Source organism: Neomonachus schauinslandi, chromosome 2 (genome assembly GCF_002201575.2).
Source record: "Neomonachus schauinslandi chromosome 2, ASM220157v2, whole genome shotgun sequence".
NCBI classification, from domain to species: domain Eukaryota; kingdom Metazoa; phylum Chordata; class Mammalia; order Carnivora; family Phocidae; genus Neomonachus; species Neomonachus schauinslandi.
In genome coordinates this window covers 6,342,606-6,365,039 of record NC_058404.1, presented here as the reverse complement: position 1 = coordinate 6,365,039, position 22,434 = coordinate 6,342,606, and the positions used below count along the sequence as shown (strand labels likewise).

Sequence of the window (22,434 nt, the reverse complement as noted above, 5' to 3'; positions counted from 1 at the left end):
GGACGGTACTATGCTGAGCGAAATAAGTCAGAGAAAGACATGTATCATATGATCTCACTGATATGAGGAATTCTTAATCTCAGTAAACACACTGAGGGTTGCTGGAGTGGTGAGTTGTGCTATGGTGAGTGCTGTGAATTGTGTAAGACTGTTGAATCACAGACCTGTACCTCTGAAACAAATAATGCATTATATGTTAAAAAAAAAAAAAGATAGCAGGAAGGGAAAAATGAAGGGGGCGAAACTGGAGGGGGAGACAAACCATGAGAGACCATGGACCCTGAGAAACAAACTGAGGATTCTAGAGGCAGGGGGGTGGGGGTGGGGGTATGGGTTAGCCTGGTGATGGGTATTAAAGAGGGCACGTATTGAATGGAGCACTGGGTGTTATACACAAACAATGAATCATGGAACACTACCTCAAAAACTAATGATGTAATGTATGGTGATTAACGTAACATAATAAAATAAAAAAATAAAAAATAAAACAAATGAGAAAAGGGAAAAAAGAGAGAGAAACAAAACAAGGAACAAATTCTTAAATACAGAGAACAGTTGGTTACCACAGGGGAGGCAGGTGGGGAGATGGGGGAAATAGATGATGAGGATCAAAGAGTACACTCATCGTGATAAAAAAATAAAATTAAATTAAAAAAACAAATGAACAAAGTAAGTTCTAAAAGCACAAAAAGGAAAGAAGGAGTTGAGACAGAAAGTAACAAGGAGGAGTCTGTTTTGTGGGCCATATGGTCTCTGTAATACTAGTCAATTCCACAGGTATAGTGCAGAAGTAGCCATTCACAATACATAACCAAATGTGCATCGCTGTGTTCCAGGAAAACTTTACCTATGGACACTGAGAATTGGATTTTATATCATTTTCATGTGTCAGGAAATACTCTTGATTCTCTCCCCAACCTTTTAAAACTGCAAAAACCACTGTCAGCTCACAGACCATAAAAAACAAACAGGGTGGTGGGCTGGATTTGGCCAACAGGCCATACACAGTTCACTGTGCCTGCTTAGGACCACGTAATTCTAAGCCCTTTTATCTCAGCAAGAACAATATAACTGATTTATGTGTTAGAAGTGTCGCACTTGCTAATGTACCAAGGGTGAAATAAAAGGGAGACAGGCAGGAGGCTACTGAATAATCTGGCAAGATGACAGATGATAGTTGTCTATTTTGAGATACAATCAATAGGCCATCTTAATGGATTGCATAAGGAGATGAGGGAGCTGTTTGATTTTGATTCTTTCCCCACAACTTTCCATAAAAAGACAACTTTAAAAAAATGCAAATAATGGACATACATGACCTATGCTTTTACCAAAACTTCAAATGACATATAAGTAGGAAAATAACCCAAGTTTGAATATAGCTGCAAGTCTGTGGACGCAGAAAGTGGGAAAGAAGTCTTACGACTCCACAAAGAGAGTGGAGGGGCCTGGAGCTTCAGAAGAAGCTCATGTAAAGTAACTCTGGAAAAGAGGAAGTTGGCACTAAATGCTGAAATACAGAACAGGAGTGGTTCACAGCACCTCTTACAGGGAAGAGGTCCAGAAGTGACAGGCTCTGAAAAAATGTTAACTCTGAGGGATAATCAGTAGAGTACCACTCTACTGAGGAGTGGTAACCCTGGGACAAACAGCAGTGGAGGAACCAAGGGGAAAATATTCAGGGAACTATGCAGAGAGCAGAACTGACATAGGACAGCACTCAGAAATTAGGAACCCTGCGTATAAAATGAATGGGAACAGAACAAAGCAGACCACATCCATTAAAACGCTGTTTGGAAAAGAAAATGCAAATCAAACCATTTCAGCTAATGAAAATACACCTGCTATGAAAAATAAAAACAAAGCTGAAGAAGGTAACACAACTGTCATATCTGAATCAAATACGGTCAAACAAGTATTTGGGAAACTATATCCATCCACCCATCCATATGTGTGAGATATTTCTTGAATCATAAATATGAAAACTAAAAACAACAGAATAGGAAGACACTAAACAAGAATTGATTAAACTCAGCAAATAAAAGGAGGAAAGATAAAATCATGTCAGAGACGAAGACTTAATTATAACATGCCAAAGAACAAACAGATTCAAATGAAAAGTCAATTAAAAAAATACTGAAGAAAAACAGCGGGCAGGAGGGAGAAGGGGGCTAAAGATAACATCCAGATAGAAGTAAAAAGATTCAGAGTCAAAATGGTTGAAATTAAAGGCAGGTAAAGGAGGCCCAACATACATATAATTGAAGCCCTTGAAGAAACAAAACAGTAAAACAGAGTAATATTTAAAACGGTAAGAAAATTTTCCAGAGATAGGAAGACCTGAATCTCTTGAAAAGGCCAACCTAGAACTGGAATCAACAACTGGATCAATTTAAGACAGAAGAAAACAACTAGATTTTAAAGGGGGAAAAAAAAATCCTTGAAGAAAGATCAGATAATATACAAAGAGAAAAGAATTAAACTAGCTTCAGATGCAAAAAAACCACCACCAAACTAGGTTCCACTTGTGTTTAGTTGTTAAACCCAAATCTCCTGCAAATGCACTATAAGTCATACATACGCTCTGAAATTTTTTAAAAAGGCTTTGGAAACAAACAAAAGGCGTATTTTTTTTTTTAAAGATTTTATTTATTTATTTGAGAGAGAGAATGAGATAGAGCATGAGAGAGGGGAGGGCCAGAGGGAGAAGCAGACTCCCTGCTGAGCAGGGAGCCCTGATGCGGGACTCGATCCCGGGACTCCAGGATCATGACCTGAGCCGAAGGCAGTCGCTTAATCGACTGAGCCACCCAGGCGCCCCAAAAGGTGTATTTTAAAAGGAAGGAAACAATCTGTGGCTTTGCCACATTTTCTGGGTCTTTACCCTGAGGTAACTCAGTGACAGGGTCTGTGGGAGTGGTGGTGATGGGCAGTTCAACCTCCAACAGAAGGACTTGCTGTCTTTCTGGCCAAAGGAACTAGGGGAAGGAGCCCCGGCAAGTAGGGCCACAGGGGAATGAGGCAAGGACCCAGGAAACAAGCCAGGGAACAGGAACCTCAGGTTCTGAGCCTAAAAGCCCACATCCCTGGCTGACCCCTGACCTACATGTGCATGAGGCAAACTGACATCAGCCTTCGGCCAAGGCTTGAAGAACTGAATGAATCTAAGCAAATGTTCACCACAGGTCTTAAAATGACAGTCTGCATTTTAAAGCTAAACAAGTTAACTGCTTGCTAAAATAAAATCAACACTCTTCAGAGCAATATAAAAGAATGAAGTGTCTATCTAATATTTACAGTGTCCAAAACAAAACCCTAAGTTAAAAGGTCACATTAAGAGCCAGAAAATGTGACACATCCCTAAGAAAAAACAATCAACAGATGCCAACCCTGAAATGCTGGAATTATCAGAAAAGGGGATTAAAGGATCTACTATTACTGTACTGTGCAAGAGAATGGAAAACACACAGGTAAGGAAAGACAGGAAAAGCAAAGGCAGAAATCCCAGCTAAAAAACAAAACACACATAAAAGAACCAGGCAGAAATGTTAGAGCTGAAAAATACATGAACTAAATTTACCAAATGGACTAAATGACAGAATGGAGTTGTTGGAGAACAGAGTCAATGAACCTGAAGGAGGATCAATGTGAAGAAAAAAGACAATTGAAAAATAATGATCAAAAACCAGGGCATCAGGGATAAGTGGGGACATTTCAAAGACTGTATTACACAGCAGGCATCTGCAAACTATGGGCCACAGGCCAACCTGGCTCACCACCTGGTTTTAAAATAAACTTTTAAATACAGCCACCCCTGTTTGTTTGCTTCTTCTTTAGGGCTCCTTTCACACTACAACAGTCGAGTAGTTAAATAAAGACCACAGAGCCCACAAAGCCTAAAATAAAGGCATTCCTCATCTTATTGTACTTTGCATTATTGTGCTTCCCAGATACCACGTGCTTTACAAACTAGAAGATTTGTGGAAACCCCACACAGAGCAAGTCTATCAGTGCTATTTCCCCAACTATATCTGTTTACTTCATGTCTCATTTTGGTAATACTCCGAATATTTCAAACATTTTCATTATTATGTTTTTATGGTGATCTGGGATCAGTGATCTTTAATGTTACTATTGTAATTACTTTGGGGCTCCAGGAACCACACCCACGTAAGACCACTACCTTGATAAATGTGTATGCTCTGATTGCTCCACAAACCAGCATTTCCCGCATCTCTCTCCTTCTCCTCTGGCCTCCCTATTCCCTGAGACACAGCAATATTGAAATTAGGCCAATTAATAACCCTACAATGGCCTCTAAATGGCAAGTGAAAGGAAGAGTCACATATCTCTCACTTTAAATCAAATGCTAGAAATGAGAAATGATTAAACTTAGTGAGGAAGTCACTGTCAAAAGCCAGAATAGACCAAAAACTACACCGGACAGCCAAGCTGTGAATGCAGAGGAAAAGTTCCTGAAGGAAATTAAAAGGGCTACTCCAGTGAACACATGAATGACAGGGAAGGGAAATAGCCTTATCACTAATATGGAGAAAGTTTGGGTGGTCTGGAGAGAATATCAAACCAGCCACACATTCTCTTAAACTGAAGCCTAATCCAGAAGAAGACCGGAACTCTCTTATTTCTACAAAGGCTGAGAGAGGTAAAGAAGCTGCGGAACAAACATCTGAAGCTAGCACAGGTTGGTTAGTGGGTTTAAGGAAAGAAGTCGTCTCCATAACATGAAAGGACAAGGTGAAGCAGCACGTGCTGACGGAGAAGCTGCAGCAAGTCATCCAGAAGATCTAGCTCAGAGAATTCAGGAAGGTGGCTACACTCAACAACAGATTTTCAGTAGAAAAAATAGCCTTCTGTTGGAAGAAGATGCCATCTAGGACTCTCGTAGCCAGAGAGAAGTCAACGCCTGGCTTCAAAGGACAGCCTGACTCTCTCGTGAGGGGCTAATGCAGCTGGTGACTCTAAGTGGAAGCCAATGCCCATGAACCATTCTGAAAATCCCAGGGCCCTTCAGAATCATGCTTAATCTGCTCTGCCTGTGCCCTGTAAATGGAACAACACAGCCTGGATGACAACACAACTGTCTACAACATGGTTTACTGAATATTATAAACCCACTGTGGAGATAAATGCTCAGAGAAAAAGATTCCCTTCAAAATATTGCTGCTCACTGACAATGCACCTGGTCACCCAAGAGTTCTGATGGAGACGGACAATGAGATTAATGTGGTTTTCAGGCCTGTTAATGCAGCATCCATACTGTAGCCCATGATCAAGGAATCATTTCAACTTTAAAGTCTTATTATTAAAGAAATGCATTTCATAGGGATATAGCTGCCATAAATGGTGATTCCTGTCATGTATCTGGGCAAAGTAAATTGAAAACCCTCCAGAAAGGATCCACCATTCTAGATGCCATGAAGAACATTTGTGATTCATGGGAAAGGGTCAAAACATCAATACAAATGGGAATTTGGAAGAAGTGGATTCCAGCCCCCATGGATGACTTTAAGGGTTCAAGATTTCATGGAGGAAGTAACCACAGATGGGGTGGAAGGAGCCAGAGAATGAGAATCAGAAGTGGAGCCTGACGATGGGATTGCACTGCTGTGCTCTCAGGATCAAACTTGAACAGATGAGGAGTTGCTTCTTGTGGATGAGCAAAGAAAGTGGTTTCTTGGGATGGAATCCATTCCTGGTGAAGATGCTTTGAAGACTGTTGAAATGACAACAAAGGATTTAGATCATTACATAAACTGAGTTGATAAAGCAGCAGCAGGTTTGAGAAGGCTGACTCCAATGTGAAAGAAGTTCTACGGGGGGTAAAATGCTATCAAACAGTACTGCATGCTACAGAGAAATTGTGAAAGGAAGAGTCAATCAATGTGGCAAACTTCAATGTTCTTATTTTAAGAAATTGCCACAGCCATCCCAATTTAAGCAACCACCATGCTGATTAGCCAGCAACCACCAACACTGAAGCAAGACCCTCCAGTAGCAAAGAGATTATGACTAGTTGAAAGCTTAGATGATGATTAGCATCTTATCAATATTCTTCAAATTAAGGTATGTACATTTTTTTTCCAAAGATTTTATTTATTTATTTGAGAGAAAGAATGAGAGAGAGGGAGCACATGAGAGGGGGGAGGGTCAGAGGGAGAAGCAGACTCCCTGCCGAGCAGGGAGCCCGATGCGGGACTCGATCCTGGGTCTCCAGGATCATGACCTGAGCCGAAGGCAGTCGCTTAACCAACTGAGCCACCCAGGCGCCCAAGGTACGTACATTTTTTAAACATAATGTTATTGCACACTAATAGACTACAGTACAGTATAGTATGGAGGGGGAAGGGACAGAGGGAGAGTACAGTATAAATGTAACTTTTATATGCACTAGAAAACCAAAAACTTCATTTTACTCACTTTATTATGATATTTGCTTTATTGTAGAAGTCTCAAGCTAAACCCAAAATATGTCCAAGGTATGCTTGTATTTACTATCTGTTCTTTTACAGAAAAACTTTGCCAATCCCTATTATGCAGCTAATTAGAGAAACCAGAAAAAGAAGAAGAAATGGGACAGAAAAGATATCTGAAGAAATAACGGCCAAAAACTAATTACATTTTTAGAAAAAAAAAAAATATATAAGCTTGCCCATTCAAGCTCAGTGAAATCTACACAAAATCAATTAAAAAAAACACCATACCTAGACGCTTAAGTTAAACTTCTGAAAACCAAAGACAAGAAAAACTGGAAAGAAGTCAGAGAAAAAAGACACACTACTTACAACAGAGAAATGATTTGAATGACTACAGAGTTCTCAAGAGATACCAGAGGACAGAAGACTACCGGAAAAACTTTTAGGCAGTTGGAAAGAAAAGAATAAATAAACACTGTCAAATTAGAATTGCATATCCATGGAAAATACCATTCACAAATAATGATGGAATAAGGACATTTTCAGACAAAAACTAAGTTCCATGCTCAGCAGGGAGTTTTTTGAGATTCTCTCTCTCTCCCTCTGTCCCTTCCCCCTCCATGCACTCACACTCTCTGAAATAAATAAATCTAAAAAAAAAAAAAAAAAAATAGAACACTTAAAAAGCAGTACAAACCAGCTAGATCTAACAGATATCTATAGATAGAACATCCCATCCACACAATAGAACACACATTCTTCTCGAGTGCACATGCAGTATTCTCCTGCACAGACCAAATGTTATGGCATAAAACAAGTCTCAATTACCTTAAAATGACTGAAATAATACAAAATACGTTCTCTGATTACAGTGGAATGAAACAAGGTTATCAAAAACAGAATGAAGTTTGGAAAACTCACAAATACGCAGAATTCAAATAAGAACCTCCTAAATAACTAATGGGTCAAAAAAAAAAAAATCACAAGAGAAAATAGAAAATACTTTGAAATAAATGAAAACAAAAACACAACATACATTTTATGAGATGCAGCTAAAGCACTACTTAGAAGTAAATTTATCACTGTGAACCCTTATATTAAAAAATAGAAAATTTTCAGATCAAGAATATAAACTTCCACCTAAGGAAATCAGAGAAAGAGCAAACTAAACCCAAAGCAAGCAGAAGGAAATCATGAAGATTATAGAGTGAAAATAAAATAAAGAGTAGAAAAAAAACAGAGAAAAATCAACAAGACCAAAGTAGGTTTCTTGAAAAGATCTTTTGAACGAATCTTTTTAGTTAGACTGATAAAGGCAAAAAGAAATTACTAAAATCAGAAATGAATTACTATTACTACTGACCTTATAAAAATAAAAAGGATTATTCACAAAAATATTGGAAACAAGTGTATACCAACAAATTAGATAACCTAGGTGAAATGAACAAGCCCTAGAAAGTCAGAAACTACTCAAACTGACTCAAGAAAAAGTATAAAATTGAAAAAACCTATAGCAAGAGACTGAATTAGTAATCAAAACCTTTCCACAAAAGCAAGCCCAAGCCCAGATGGCTTCCTGGTGAATTCTACAAAATGCTTGAAGAATTAACACCCATCCTTAGAAACTCTTCAAAAAACAGAAGAATAGGGGAGCCCAGGTGGCTCAATTGTTTAAGTGTCCAACTCTTGGTTTCGGCTCAGATCATGATCTCAGGGTCCTGAGATAAAGCCCCACATGAGGCTCCGCACTGAGCGTGGAGCCTACTTAAGATTCTCTTTCTCACCATAAGACACTCTTAATCTCAGGAAACAAACTGAGGGTTGCTGGAGTCGGGGGGTGGTGGCAGGGATGGGGTGGCCGGGTGATGGACAGTGGGGAGGGTATGTGCTATGGTGAGCGCTGTGAAGTATGTAAGACTGATGAATCACAGACCTGTACCCCTGAAACAAATAATACCTTATATGTTAATAAAAATAATTTAAAAAAAAGATTCTCTTTCTCCCTCTCCCTCAGCCCCTTCCTCCCACTTGAGAACAAGCACACCCAAGTGCTCTCTCTAAAACAAAAAAAAACAGAAGAACATGCAAGATCCCAACTCATTCTATGATGCCAGTATTGCCCTGATGCCAAAACCAAAAAAAGTTATCACAAGGAAACTATGGACTAATATCCCCTATGAATACAAATACAAAAATAAAAATAAAAAATGAAAACAGGGTACTAGCAAACTGACCCAGTAATTTAGGGGGGGGGGGGAAGTATACAGCATGACCAAGCAAGATTTATCCCAGGAATGCAAGTTTGGTTCACTATAATGAAACCCATCAATCTAATACAAGACATTAATAGAATAAAAGACAAAAAACAAATGAATATCTCAATAGATGCAGAAAAAGCACTTGACAAAATCCAACATCTTTCAATGATAAAAACAAACAAACCCAAACAAATAAAAAACTAGGAAAGGAAGGAAACTTTCCTCAACCCAATAAAGGGCATCTACAGCTAAATCCACAGCTAACATCATACTTAATAGTGAAATACAGAAAGCTTATCTCCTAAGATTATGAAAAAGACAAGGATCTCAATTCTTACCTCTCTATTCAACACTGTGCTGCAGGTTGTAGTCAGGACAATTAGGCAAGAAAAAGAAATAAAAGGCATTCAGACTAGAAAGGAAGAGTACAACTATATATACAGATTACCCAACATTGTATATAGAAAAATCCTACAGAAATCACAAAAACACGTAGAGCTAATAAACAAGTACAACAAACTTGCAGGATATAGATCAATATAGAAAAATCAGTTGTATTTCTATACGTTAACAACTGAACAATCTAAAAATGAAATTAAGAAAACAATTCCATTTATAATAGCATCAAAAAACCAAAAAAATTAGGAATAAATTTAACCTAACAGATATAAGACTTGTACACTGAAAGAAATTAAAGACCTAAAAAAATTAAAACCCATCCAATCAATGGTCATGGATTGGAATATTAAATATTGTTATGATAACACTTCCTTAATTATACACTCAACACAATCTGTATCAAATCTCAGCTTTTTTTTTTTTTTTTAAGAAACTGACAAGCTAATCCTAAAATTCATATAGAAATGGAAGGGAGCCAGATTAGTCAAACAATCTTGAAAAAGAATAACAAAATTGGAGGACTCATACTTCTCAATTTTAAAACTTAACTACAGAGCACCTGTGTGGCTCAGTCAGTCGGTTAAGTGTCTGACTCTTGGTTTCGGCTCAGGTCGTGATCTCAGGGTCATGAGACTGAGCCCCACGTTGGACTCCCTACTCAGCGCTAGTTTGCCTGGGGCTCTCCTTCTCCCTCTGCCCCTCCCCTCCCTGCCACACGCACGTGTGCTCTCTCTAAAATAAATAAATAAATCCTTAAGAAAAAATTAATTACAAAGCTACAGTGATCAAGACTGTGTAGCACTGGCATAACAATAAACCTACAGGTCAGTGAAATAGAACTGAGAATCCAGAAATAAACCCATGTGTCTATGGTCAACTGATTTTCAACAAGAGTACTAAAACAATTTAATGGGGAAAGAACAGTCTCTCCAAAAATGGTGCTGGGACACCTGGATAATCACATGCAAAAGAGTGACTGTGAAACCCTACCTCATCACGCCATGTACAAAAATTAACTAAAAAACAACAACAACAACAAAAAAACTCCACAGATTTAAATGTAAAAATAAAACTATTTAGCTCTTAGAAGAAAGCAAAGGTGTAAATCTTCACGCCCTGGGATTAGGCAATGATTTCTTGGATGTGACATTTAAAGCACAAGCAACAAAAGAAAAAATAAATACACTGGACTTAATCCAAATTAAAAACTTTTGTGCTTCAAAGATACTACCAAAAAAAGTGAAAAGACAATTCACAGAAATGGAGAAAATGTTTCCAAATAATATGTAAGAATCTTATATCTAGAATATATGAAGAATTCTTATAACTCAACAATAAAAAGAAAAATAACCCAACATTTTAAACTGGGCAAAGTACTTGAATAGACATTTCTCAAAAAAGAGACAAACAGCCGATAAAACCATGAAAAGCTGCTCAACATCATTAATTAGGTAAACACAAAACTATAGTACGATACCACTACACATTCAGTATGATGGCTATAATCGTAAGGAGGAATAATAATCCTCAAACACTGCTACTGGGAGATGTAAAATGGTGCAGCCAATTTGAAAACGGTCTGGCATTTTCTTTAAAAGCTAAAACATACAGTTTCCATATGACAGCAATTCCACCCTTACACGTATACAGCTGAGCCTTGAACAACACGGGTTTGAACTGCATGGGTACACTGACACTCAGTATTTCTATAGTACAGAACTGTCACCTTATTTTCTTTTCCTTATGATTTTCTTTTTTTTTTTTTTAAATGTTTTATTTATTTATTCATGAGAGTCAGAGAGAGAGAGAGAGAGAGGCAGAGGCAGAGGGAGAAGCAGGCTCCCCGCCTAGCAGGCAGCCCGATGTGGGACTCAATCCCGGGACTCCAGGATCATGACCTGAGTCGAAGGCAGTGGCTTTAACCAACTGAGCCACGCAGGCGCCCCCAGAACTTCTTTTTGGAGTGATGAAAATATTAAATTAGATAGTAGTGATGGTTACAAATCTCTACGAACAGATTAAAAACTACTGAAATGTACTCTAAAAGGCTGAGTTTTATGATATGTGAATATTATCTTAATTTAAAAAAAATAACAAAAGAAGAAATCTAAATGTATTATTCACTTTGAAAGGAAACACCAGAGAAAACTCAGATCTTTAAGAATTAAGAGTAACAGAAATAGTAAACATGGATAAATGAGACACTATTTTTTCGTAATTTACTTAAAACTTACAATCATAACATACTATATACATCCATACATAGTAATCAAAGGTTTAAATCTCTTTCTACATTCTTATGGAAAACACACCCATTTCTATCTTATAATAACTAGAACTCCTTCTGGTCTTGCTCCTGCCCTGTTCCCTTATCTATAATCTGACAGTGGCCACTTCAGGACTGTCTTGAGCTAAAGACACATATGATAAATACCTCTGGAGAATGGTATGTTTTAGAAACCTAGAGTAAATTCATATGAAAGCAGCAAAGCAATATAGAGGCATAGACCCTGATAATGATGTATGAAACTGCTCTAAAAGAAGAAAGTCCAGGGCGCCTGGGTGGCTCAGTCAGATGAGCATCTCTTGGTTTTGGCTCAGGTCATGATCTCAGAGTCATGAGATGGAGCTCCGCATTGGGCTCTGAGCTCAGTGAGGAGTGTGCTTGAGGATTCTCTTTCCCTCTCCCTCCCTGTTAGTGCATGCCCACGCTCGCTCTCACTCTCTTGCTCTCAAATAAATAAATAAATAAATAATAAATCTTTAAAAGAATAAAGTCCATTAATTAAAAAAAAAAAAAAAACACTTAATAACAAGGCATGGCCATTCAACCCTATGTGAGGAACTCTGACTTTTTAAAGTAACTTTCTCCACGGCAATGTTGCACAATATAAGAGGCTCCTGGAGTTGTGGTCACTATGGTCCTGACCATTCCACCATGGCATTTTACTTGCCCCCTCCACTAAGTTATAAATTCTTTGAGGTGCTGTGTCTGTCATATTTGTTCTAGTTTCTCTGGAGCACCTCGTATGTACTTGTTACTTTCAAACCAAGAACTACTTCCAGGTTAACTGGAAGGACAGGGGTCCTGTGAAGAGTAGCTACCACAGATTCCATTTTCTCAGCATACTCTCCATGATCTACATTTCAAGCATCACACTCTCCAACCATATCCCCCTGTCCTCCCAAACACAACCTCTTGTACATCCCCAACAATTCCTCAACCCAACTAAGATTTATGGTCTGTTCATCAAACAACACTTCCTCCATCCTTTGCTCCCTTCACAACCCCCCATCCCCAGTCAAGCTTGGAGTCCACAGTCCATCATTATCCCTGCCTCCCATATCCCTCCAACCGCCTTTATGGTGGTTGCCTGGCAAAATCCAACCCTGGTTAAATCCAACACTCCGCCTCCTTCTTGCTTGTGGGTTGCTGGATAAACCATTGTCCTGTTACTCGGGGCCTCATGTTCAACTTATCACCATCCTCAAGTGAACCGTTAGTCCCGCTCTGATCCACCCACTCTCTCAAGTTTCTAGACAATTATTTCATGTGTTTGTGTTCTCTTCAAACCTCCAAAGCCTCTCATTCTCAGGTCACAACCTCGTTTCCTGTCACTGAGAAAGCGGCATCAGGAAATAATTTCCCTAAGACCTGAAGCCACATCTACTCACTTAGCAGCAACTGTCCCGTATACTCTGCATTCCCTCCTATCCTTGATCCCATATAACCCATCCTATATAAACTATAGGATACATAAGATTAACCTATATATAACCTATATAACCCATTGGCTTGTGTGTTAAGAGTCTATTCCCTCACCCCCCTTAATAACCCACTAGCATGAGTTAATGTTTCCTCTTGCCCCTGCATTAGCAAAATTTCCCTCTACTGGATCAGTTCTGTCAGCATACAGAGATGCTGTCATTTCTCCCATCTTAAACAACCTTTTCTACTCCACACCCCCCTCCAGGTACTGTCCCAGCTCTCTGTTCCCCACTGGAGTAGTCTCCATGCACTATTTCCCAACTTCTACTTGAACAAGTCTTGCTCCCACTAATCTGCTAAAACTGCTAGTCGAGATCCTAGAGACACCACCTTGCTAATTCCAGTGGTAACCTCTTAGACCTACCTTTATTCAACCTGTTTGCCACAGCTGATCATTATCCCCTCCTTGAAGGCTTTCTTCACCTGATTTCTAGAATCCCATCCTCACTGATTTCCCCCTCAACACCCAACACTAGAGTGCTCAACCTTGGAACCACCTCCTTTCCCTATCTATACTTACCAAGAGGTCACATCCAGATTTACAGCTTAAAATAACATCTGTATAAGGAAGACTCCCACATGTTTATCTTCAATCTCTCCAAGGAGCTCATCACTCATATATCCAACTGCCTACCTGACACCTCCACATGGGTGCTTAATAAATACCCCAAATTCAGCACATCCAAATGGAACTCATGATCTCCCTTCCAAACCTGGTCCTTCTGAAGCCTTCCCAATCTTGGAAAATGGCAAACCCATCTTTCTGGTTCCTCAGGCCCACACTTCACAGTCATTCTTGATTTTTCCCCTTCTCTACAAACTCATATCCAAATCTTCAGGAGATCTAGTCTGGCACTACCTTCAAAAATACATCCTGAATCTGACCATTCTTCATGACCACGTTACTACCACCCTAGTGCAAGCAACATCTCCAGGCTGGATCATTCAGCAGCCTCCAACCACTCTCCTGCCTCTTCCTTTGCCCCTTTTCCCACATACATCTCTTCTGAATCACACTCCACAAAGCCCCACGTCACCTGATTCCCCACCACCCGTCTCTGGCCTCAATCTCCTCCAACATTTCCCCTTGACCACACCAGTTATGGGCTCAATTATGTCCCCCACAATATTCACATGAAGTCTTAATCCCAAGTAGGAATGTGACCGTAGAGTTCACTCTTGAACAACGTGGGCTCTAGGGGAGCCCCCACATTGTGCAATCAAAAATCCACATGTAACTTTTGACTCCCCCAAAACTTAACGACTAATAGCCTACTGCTGACCAGAGAAGCCTTTCAGATAACAAGCAATTAACACATTTTGTAATGTTTTATGTATTATATACCTTATTCTTAAAATTATTTCTTCTTAATTTTTTCAGTATTTCAAGCTTGCGCAGTTTACCTGAAAGTTTTTTCAAATTGTCACAAATCTCCAAAAAATTTTCCAATGTTCTTATTGAAAAACAATCCATATATAAGTGGACCTCCACAATTCAAATCCTTTTTATATATAGTGTCAACTATATTTGGCAATCTGGCCTTGAAAGAGATAATTAAGGTTAAATGAGGCCATTAGGGTGGGCCCTCAGCCAATACAACTGGTGTCCTTACAATAAGAGGTTAGGACACCAACACACACAGAGACCAGGTGAAGGCCCGGAAAGGTCAGCCATCTGTCAGCCAAGGAGACAGGCCTCAGAAGAACAAACCCTGCCAACACTTTGATGGCGGACTTCTGGCCTCCAGAACTGGGAGAAATTAATGTCTGTTGTTTAAGCCACCTTGCCTGCGGTACTTTAGCTGTGGCAGCCAAGCAGATGTTACCTGCTTCATCACATTCACCTCCTTGTGCTTTCCTGAATACACCAAGCATACATGTCTCAGGGCCTGTGCGGTCATCTTCCCTCTAGGCAGGGTTAAGGATTATACCAGGTCCTTCTTCAGCTGCTAAAACCAAGGCCTGAGGATTAAATGACTCGCCCAAATAAGAGGTAGAGAAAAGACAAAATCGCATTTTATCTGGTCTGTGATGTATGAGAAACATCTCCACACTCAACCAATACTAGATACTTAAAGAAAAAAAAAAAAAAGAAACCACTTACTTTTCGACCCAGAGCACTGAAACGAGCTTCACACCTCTCTTCTGTGCTTTGTCCCAAGTGCTCTGGTATCCATCCTTGAACACAACATGAGTCACTTGTTTATTAAAAGTTTTTGAAACCTGTAGACAAAAGGCAGACAACAAAATGTAAATTACCATTTCTGAACAATTTCATAAGTAAAACTGATCAAAAAGGATACTTTATTCAGTATTTGACAAAAGGAAAACATCTAAAACCCCTACCCCAGCAAGTCCATTTCTCATAATCTGTCACAGAGAACTACGCTAACAAATGGATAATGCCACTTAGAAAACCTATCTGCTCCAGTTAGGATGGTGTGTTATACACGTGTTTATCTCTGCTCCCTCTCAAAAAATGTGACGTAGAGAGTTAGAGCTCTACAAGGATAAAAAGGAGAGGGAACGTGGACAGGAGCCAGCAATGCATTTTTAGTAAAGGAGAGAATAGGAGCTAAGTCAATTAATTAAGGACATTTAAGACAACCTTCTACATCAGACATAAAATAAAATTCACAGGAAACAGACAATACAGGGAATACTTATGTAATTGAAATTAAAAACATTTAATGTATTTGGAAGAAAATAACATTCATTTAAATCTTCAGAAGACACTGTGTTCATGAAAGATATCTAAGATGGGGAGGTTTTTTGTTTTTTTTTTAAAGGATCAGAGAACTCAAGAGCTCTTGGAAATTAAAAATATGATGACATAAGTAAAAAAAATGTCTATAGAAATGCTGGACAATAATAAAGTTGAGAAATTCTCCCCGTAGGACAAGACAACAGAAAGACAAGGAGATGGATGCAATAGGAGATATAAGATATGAACATCAGCTAAGACCAGGGGAACCAAGAGCTAAGTAATAATAGTTGAAGAAATACAGGAATAGAGAAAATGGAAAAGAAATAGTTCAAGAAAAATTTCTCAAATTAAAGAGCATGTGTTCTAGATCAAAAGGACCCCCCCAGGGCGCCTGGGTGCCTCAGTCGTTAAGCGTCTGCCTTCGGCTCAGGTCATGATCCCAGGGTCCTGGGATGGAGTCCCACATCGGGCTCCCTGCTCGGCAGGAAGTCTGCTTCTCCCTCTCCCACTCTCCCTGCTTGTGTTTCTGCTCTTGCTATTTCTCTGTCAAATAAATAAATAAAATCTTTAAAAAAAAAAAAAAAAGGACCCCCCACCCCCAAGGGCCCGGCATGAAAATGAAAACAGAACCATATTAAGTATATCATCCTGAAATTTCAGTAGAGCTGGAGTAGAGAAAGATTTGACATTAAAAGAGAGAGTAAGGAAGTGAAGGTGGGGATAAATCACACTCAACAGTGAGACATGACAATGTCATCAGCAATCTGGAAGTCAGAAAACAATGCAGAAGTTCCTTCAGGGAAAAATAATATACACTTGGCATTTTACAATCAGCTAAAATATCAATCAAAGGTAAAGAAAGGTATAATAAAGGCATGTTCAAACTCACGGTGTCAAAACCTTTACCTTTTATATGCAATCTTTCCAGGAATGCAAATGGTCCAATACATCATTCTTATAACAATACTTAATTTTATCAAAGTAATAATATGTACACTGTTCGGCAATAAAAAGGTAAACACCAAAAGAAACAGGTAAAACAGATCTGAAAAAGGCTGACTTAGAAAAATAGAGTGAGAAATGTAGAACAAAGGATTGCTGGTTTCTCCTTGTTTGTACTATGAACCTCATGGCACTGCACATTTGCCCTTTTAAGCAACATGTATGTATTGCTTTGATAAAATATACATATATATCTTTTTGTCTATCTACCTACCTACCAACCTACCAGAAGACCCTGGAGAACTACTGAGGTAGTGAGGGGTTATTACTGAGCCAAGACTCTAGGTACAGACTGACACAACCAGACAGAGGAATCTAGCATTCAGGGTCATTTTTTCCCTAGGGCTTTTGTCAAATTTAGCAAACAATGGGTAGCACTTCTAAATGCCTCTGAGGACAAGAGGGGCAAAAATTGGACTGCCAGCCTCAGAATGGGAGAAGGGAGTCTGGCAAAACCCTGATATCTTGTATGGGCACCCGAAGGGCAGATCCAGGACTAAGAGTAAACCATAGTCATAAGTGGCCCTCACAGGTCTGCAGTCCAGTTTTAAATCATCTTCAATCCCGCAACTCGATTAAGATAATCCTGGGTTATGAGCACTAAAAACATGACTGAAGCAAATGTGAATCTCTTCTGAAAAAAGAGAATACAATTCTAGGTCTCAAATTAATTCCAAACAATTTTAAATACACGCAATACTCAACTAGAAAAAAAAAACAACAAAACATCAAGCTAATCTACAGATGAGACAAGAACATAAACCACTAGATAAAATAAAAAGTAAAAGTAGACCTAGATATTGCAATCTACCCAACAAAGCCTTGGGGAATACAGTTAAAACCCAGTTTAAGGAGAACTGTATAACCTAAAATGCTGTCAGAGTTTAGCTAAGCTACTCCAGCTAAGTACTGCTGTCTTGGCATCCATTTTTTTGGCCAAGCATCCTGCAGGAGTCTTAAACCAACACCAACTCCTCATACAAACACATACCCTAGATAAAAGCCCCCAGAGTCACACGCATATGTCAGTTCCCCAATGGCCCTTTGAGCAACCATCTCCTCTGCCTTCAAGGTCCTTCCCATTGTGTGCCCTTTAGATAAGGTTCTGGAGCTACCAAAACCTCATTCTTTGGTTTGAATTGATTAATCCAGCCCTAGACTAGGAAACTGAAAGCATTCCACCCATGGGCCCTAATAAAGACATATGCCTCAGGTCCTCTCATTCTCTCTGGCTGTACTCTGCCCTGACCTCCCCGTGTGGCATCATGCATCTCCTCCAAAACCTGTAATAAACTTCTGTTTCAATTTCTCTATAGTCTGTTGTTTAACTGCTGTTCACCATTCAGCACCCTGTGTTCCACTTAACAAATATGAATTTAACAAAGTCAAAACAAATGCACGTACAAAAAGTAAGAAGGTTAAATGTCAATGCGCTCAACTTGAAAAGCGGGAAAAAGAACAGCTAATTAAAACCAAAGACTGAGTTAGAGGATTATAAAAAAGAGGCCAGAATTAATAAAAAAGAAAAGGAGGATCAAGAACACCAAAAGTTGGTTCTTTGGAAAAACTAATAAAATCAATAAAACCCAAGTAAATGTTATAAGGAAAATAAGAGAAAAGGAACAAATAACCATAAGAGAAAAGGTACAAATAACCAATATCAGTATGAAGGGATCATCTCATAGACTGTGAAGACATTAAAAAATTCAAACAGGATATTATGAATAGCTTTGATCCAATAAATTTGAAAATTTAGATGAAATGAATACATTTCTTAAAAAACCAAAAATACCAACTTTCTAAAAGCACTTATAAGAATAGAAAACATACATATCCTATAATTTTCAAACAGATGAAAAACTGTAACAAAAAAGTTTTTAAAAAATCTACAAAGAAAACTCAAGGACTAGTTGGCTTCATCAGCAAATTATACCAAATATTTAAGAGAGAAATAATACCAATCCTATACAAACTTAGAATAAGAAAGAGAAAGAGTCACAATTCTGCAACTTGTATTACAAAACCAGCCTATCTTTAGCACTAAACCGCATAACAGCACTACAGGAACGGAAAATGACTGGCTAGTCATTTAGCAAACTCATTTATGGAATATGGCATTTTGGGGACTTAATGACTGGCTAGTATCACCCCTTACTGGCAAACTGTTATCAACAAATACATAAAAAGGATAATGCATTCCCACCACCTGAGTTTATTCCAGGACTGCAAAGTTGTTTAACGTTAAAATAAATATTCACTGTTAACAAAGTAAAAGAGAAAAACCTTATGATCATCTCAATTATATGCAGAAAACACAACTGATGACATTAAAAAGTTAATTCATGAAGAAAACTCTTAGCAAATTAGGATCTGAAAGTTGGTAAAAAAAAAAAATGCATTAGGCACATGATATCACTTATACGTGTAATCTAAAAAACAAAATGGACTCATAAATAGAGAACTGGTGGGTACCAGAGGGGACAGGAGCGATGGGTAAAATATGTGAAGATTAGAAAAGGTACCAACTTCCAGTTTTAAATCCTAGAGATGAAAAGTACACCATAGGGAATATAATCAAGGATATTATAACAACTTTGGTGACAGATGAGAACTAGACTTACCCTGGTGATCATTTCACAATGTACATAAATGTGGTATCACTATTTTATAAACCTGAAACTAATACAATATTGTATGCCAACTATATTCCAATTTAAAAACAAAACAAAAAAATTGCATTAGGTGAAAATGCCAAAAGCTTTCCCTTGAGAAGCAGAACCACACAAAGATGCCTGGTAAGTGTGCTCTATTCAAAACAGGCCCTCACCAGTGCAGTATGTCCAAAAAAAAGAAATAGAAAGGCTTAGGATTAGAAAATAGAGTAACTGTCCTGTGCACATAATATTCAATTGTGTACATCTTTTTTAAGTCCCCAAAATGCCATATTCCATAAATGAGTTTGCTAAGTCTTCTGGACACAAAGTAGATATGCAAAAATTATTTCTATATACCAGTAACAGTTATAAAAAGGAATTTAAAAAATACCATCTATAATAGCATGAAAAATGACCAGAGAAAATTGTAAAACATTACTGAAAGAAATTAAAGAAACCAAAATCAACAAAGGCATATAAGTTTATGGGTTGGAAGATTCAATTTTGTAAAAACATCAGTTCTCTTCATATGGATCTATTTTTATCAATCCAATCCCATTCAAAATTTTTAAAAGCTGACAAACTGATTCTAAAATATATTTGGAAATGCAAAAGGCAAAGAACAGCCAGGACACCTTGAAGGAAAAACAACAAGACTTACGAAGATTCATTATAAAGAGCAATTATGACTGTGGTCTGTCATGAGAACAGATAATGTGGATAATGAAACACACAGTTACCTGACCAATGACAAGCAAAGGCATTAATTACTTCAGAGACTGGTTAAAGGATGGTCTTTTCAATAAATGGTGCTAAGATAAAAGAATATTCACATGGGGAAAAAAATGAAACTATTTCACACCATATATAAAAATCAATTCCAGATATACAGTAAATCTAGATGTGAAAGGCAAAATGATAAAGCTTCCAGAAAATAACAGAGGAGAAATCTTCGTAATCTTGGTAAAGGCACAGTTTTATTTTTTTTTTTTTAAACAGAACACACACAAAGCTCACCATAAAGAAATAAACCATATTCCAATTATCATCAAAAGATACCATAAAGATGAAAAGACAAGTCACAGAGTTAGAAAATCTTGCAATTCATATGGCGAACAATGGGTCAGCCGAAAAATAGAGGGAATGCTTACAAATCAAGAAGAGAAGGAAAAACCCAATGGAAATACGAGCTGGAGTCTTGAACAGGCTCCTCAAAATAAATACATGAAAACATGCAGGAAAATACAATTTCAAACCATGATGATATACCACCAGAAACGCACCAAAGGGCTGAAAGTAAAGACAAAACCAAGTACAAACAAGTCAGGCTCTCATTCACTGGCAGAAATACAAATAGTTTTCTGCAGTGGTCGAATCCGTTAGGAACCATTGTTAATCTTCTCAGATGTGATAATGGCCTTTTTATTATACAGGGAAATTCCCTGTTCTTAGAGGTTACACACTGAACCAATTTAGGGGCAAATTTTATCTGTGACTCCCTTTCAAATAGTTTAGAAAAAAAAAACACATACACATGTAAATATACTGTACAGAAGAGATGAAGACAAAGCAAGTATGTTAAGATGTTAACAATTATTGGGTCTCTATGTTCCACTTTTCTATCTGAAAATTTGCTCAATAAAACGTGAAAAGCAAAAAGATCCAAGAGATCGAAGTTCTTAATACTAAGATACAATGGTCTTAAACACCATTCTGTCAGCTCCCACACTCCATGGCCTTTTTCTCAGCCACTGTACCTTGTCTTTTAGCCCAAGAAGGTAGCAGGCATCAAAACAAGGAAACACCCTCTGGTTCCCACCTTCCAACAGATCAGAAAAGAAGGGGTCTTCTCAGGTTCACAAGGGCGCCCTACCCCTACATGCTCAACACTCTCCACTCTAGTCTGCAGTCTGTTCTGTCCAACAGGGTAGGGGCTAGCAAGAGCCAGACAAGATGTAGGAGCACCCTCTGCCCATGGCTGAATGTCTCCTTCTGTTTTACAACCTGGGGGCCTCTCTCCCCTCACCCTAAACTCCGGCCCTGCCTTCACCGATCTTCTCACCATATTAATCTTCTCCCTTCACCCAGCCTATGTCATCCTGCCCCAAATCCCCCGACAGCTGCACAAATGAATACACTTTGTTCACAGTTCAAGTCCCTCTGAAAGCAGCCTGTCTTCACCATCTCCATTCCTCGTACGTATCTCATTCATTCCTGGGCTAATGTCCAATCCTTTTACCCATTTCACTTGTGCTACACTCAATAATAACCTCAGAGTTTTCAAACCTAAAGTACACCTGCCAGTCTCAACTTGTCTGAAGATTCTGCATTGCTTTAAAATTCTGTCTTTGAAGTGCATCCCTCCTCTGACTTCCAGACTTAGCTTTCGAGAATCTCCTGGCATTTCCTCTTTGTCCCTGGGTCCCCTGCTCCCATCACCTGCCCTCCAAATACTTAATAGGCTCCACCTTCAGCCCCTTTCATTCTAACAGCCTGAGTCATTCCCACACCAGTGGTCTCACCTGACCCACAGGGTCTTGACCCCCTACAATATTATCTATAGCCTTGACTTTCTCAAATTCCAGATCTGTATATGCAAGTGTCTGTCAGATATTTTCAATATGCCCCAAATCACAATGTTTCCCTTAAAAACCTTATCCTTTTCCTGTATTTCTCACTTTGGTCAACAGCATCCTGCATCCAATTAACCAGTGGCAGAATCCATGGCTCTAGGCTAGTCTTCTCACATCACCTACAAGACCAACTGTTCTATAAATCCGACTGTTTTGAACCTTTTCACATCATGGTTCACCCCTCCCCCACCGCACTGCTTACCCACCTTCTTCTTTGTCCTTCATCCCTCCTGTTCTACTTAGTAACTCCCAGAATAAGAAAATACAAGCATTTCTCATTAGGTACAGAGGACTGCCATATGTAGCAGTGGTAAAATGAATTTCTTACCTTTGCCCCCATATCCACAAGTTGGTCTGTAAATGTCTTTGAGTAATTTTCTGTTCCATTCACTGACCAGACTTCAACATATGCCACTACATCTGAAAATAAACAAGATATTAGCATGAAATATATCTGAAATTCCAGCATCCCTCCCCAAGAAGTTCAATAGATGTTTATCTCATTCTATTTACATTAAAAAGTAAATTCAAAGCTGCTTCTATCAAAAGCCTATTCAAAATAGCATTAGTGCAATTAT

General features: G+C 38.6%; 1 protein-coding gene across 1 annotated transcript in view; it reads right to left on the bottom strand.

Annotated features, from left to right (window-relative positions):
- MCPH1 (microcephalin 1) overlaps window positions 1-22,211 on the bottom strand; it is a 250,386-nt gene extending 228,175 nt beyond the window's left edge. Inside the window, exons 1-2 of the mRNA XM_021694299.2 lie at window positions 22,185-22,211; window positions 14,965-15,083 (exon numbers count right to left, since the gene is read on the bottom strand). Of these exons, the coding sequence (XP_021549974.2) occupies window positions 14,965-15,083; window positions 22,185-22,196 (131 nt within the window). The 5' untranslated portion in view covers window positions 22,197-22,211. The remainder of the gene's footprint in view (window positions 1-14,964; window positions 15,084-22,184) is intronic.
- Between the last annotated feature and the right edge of the window lie 223 nt (window positions 22,212-22,434).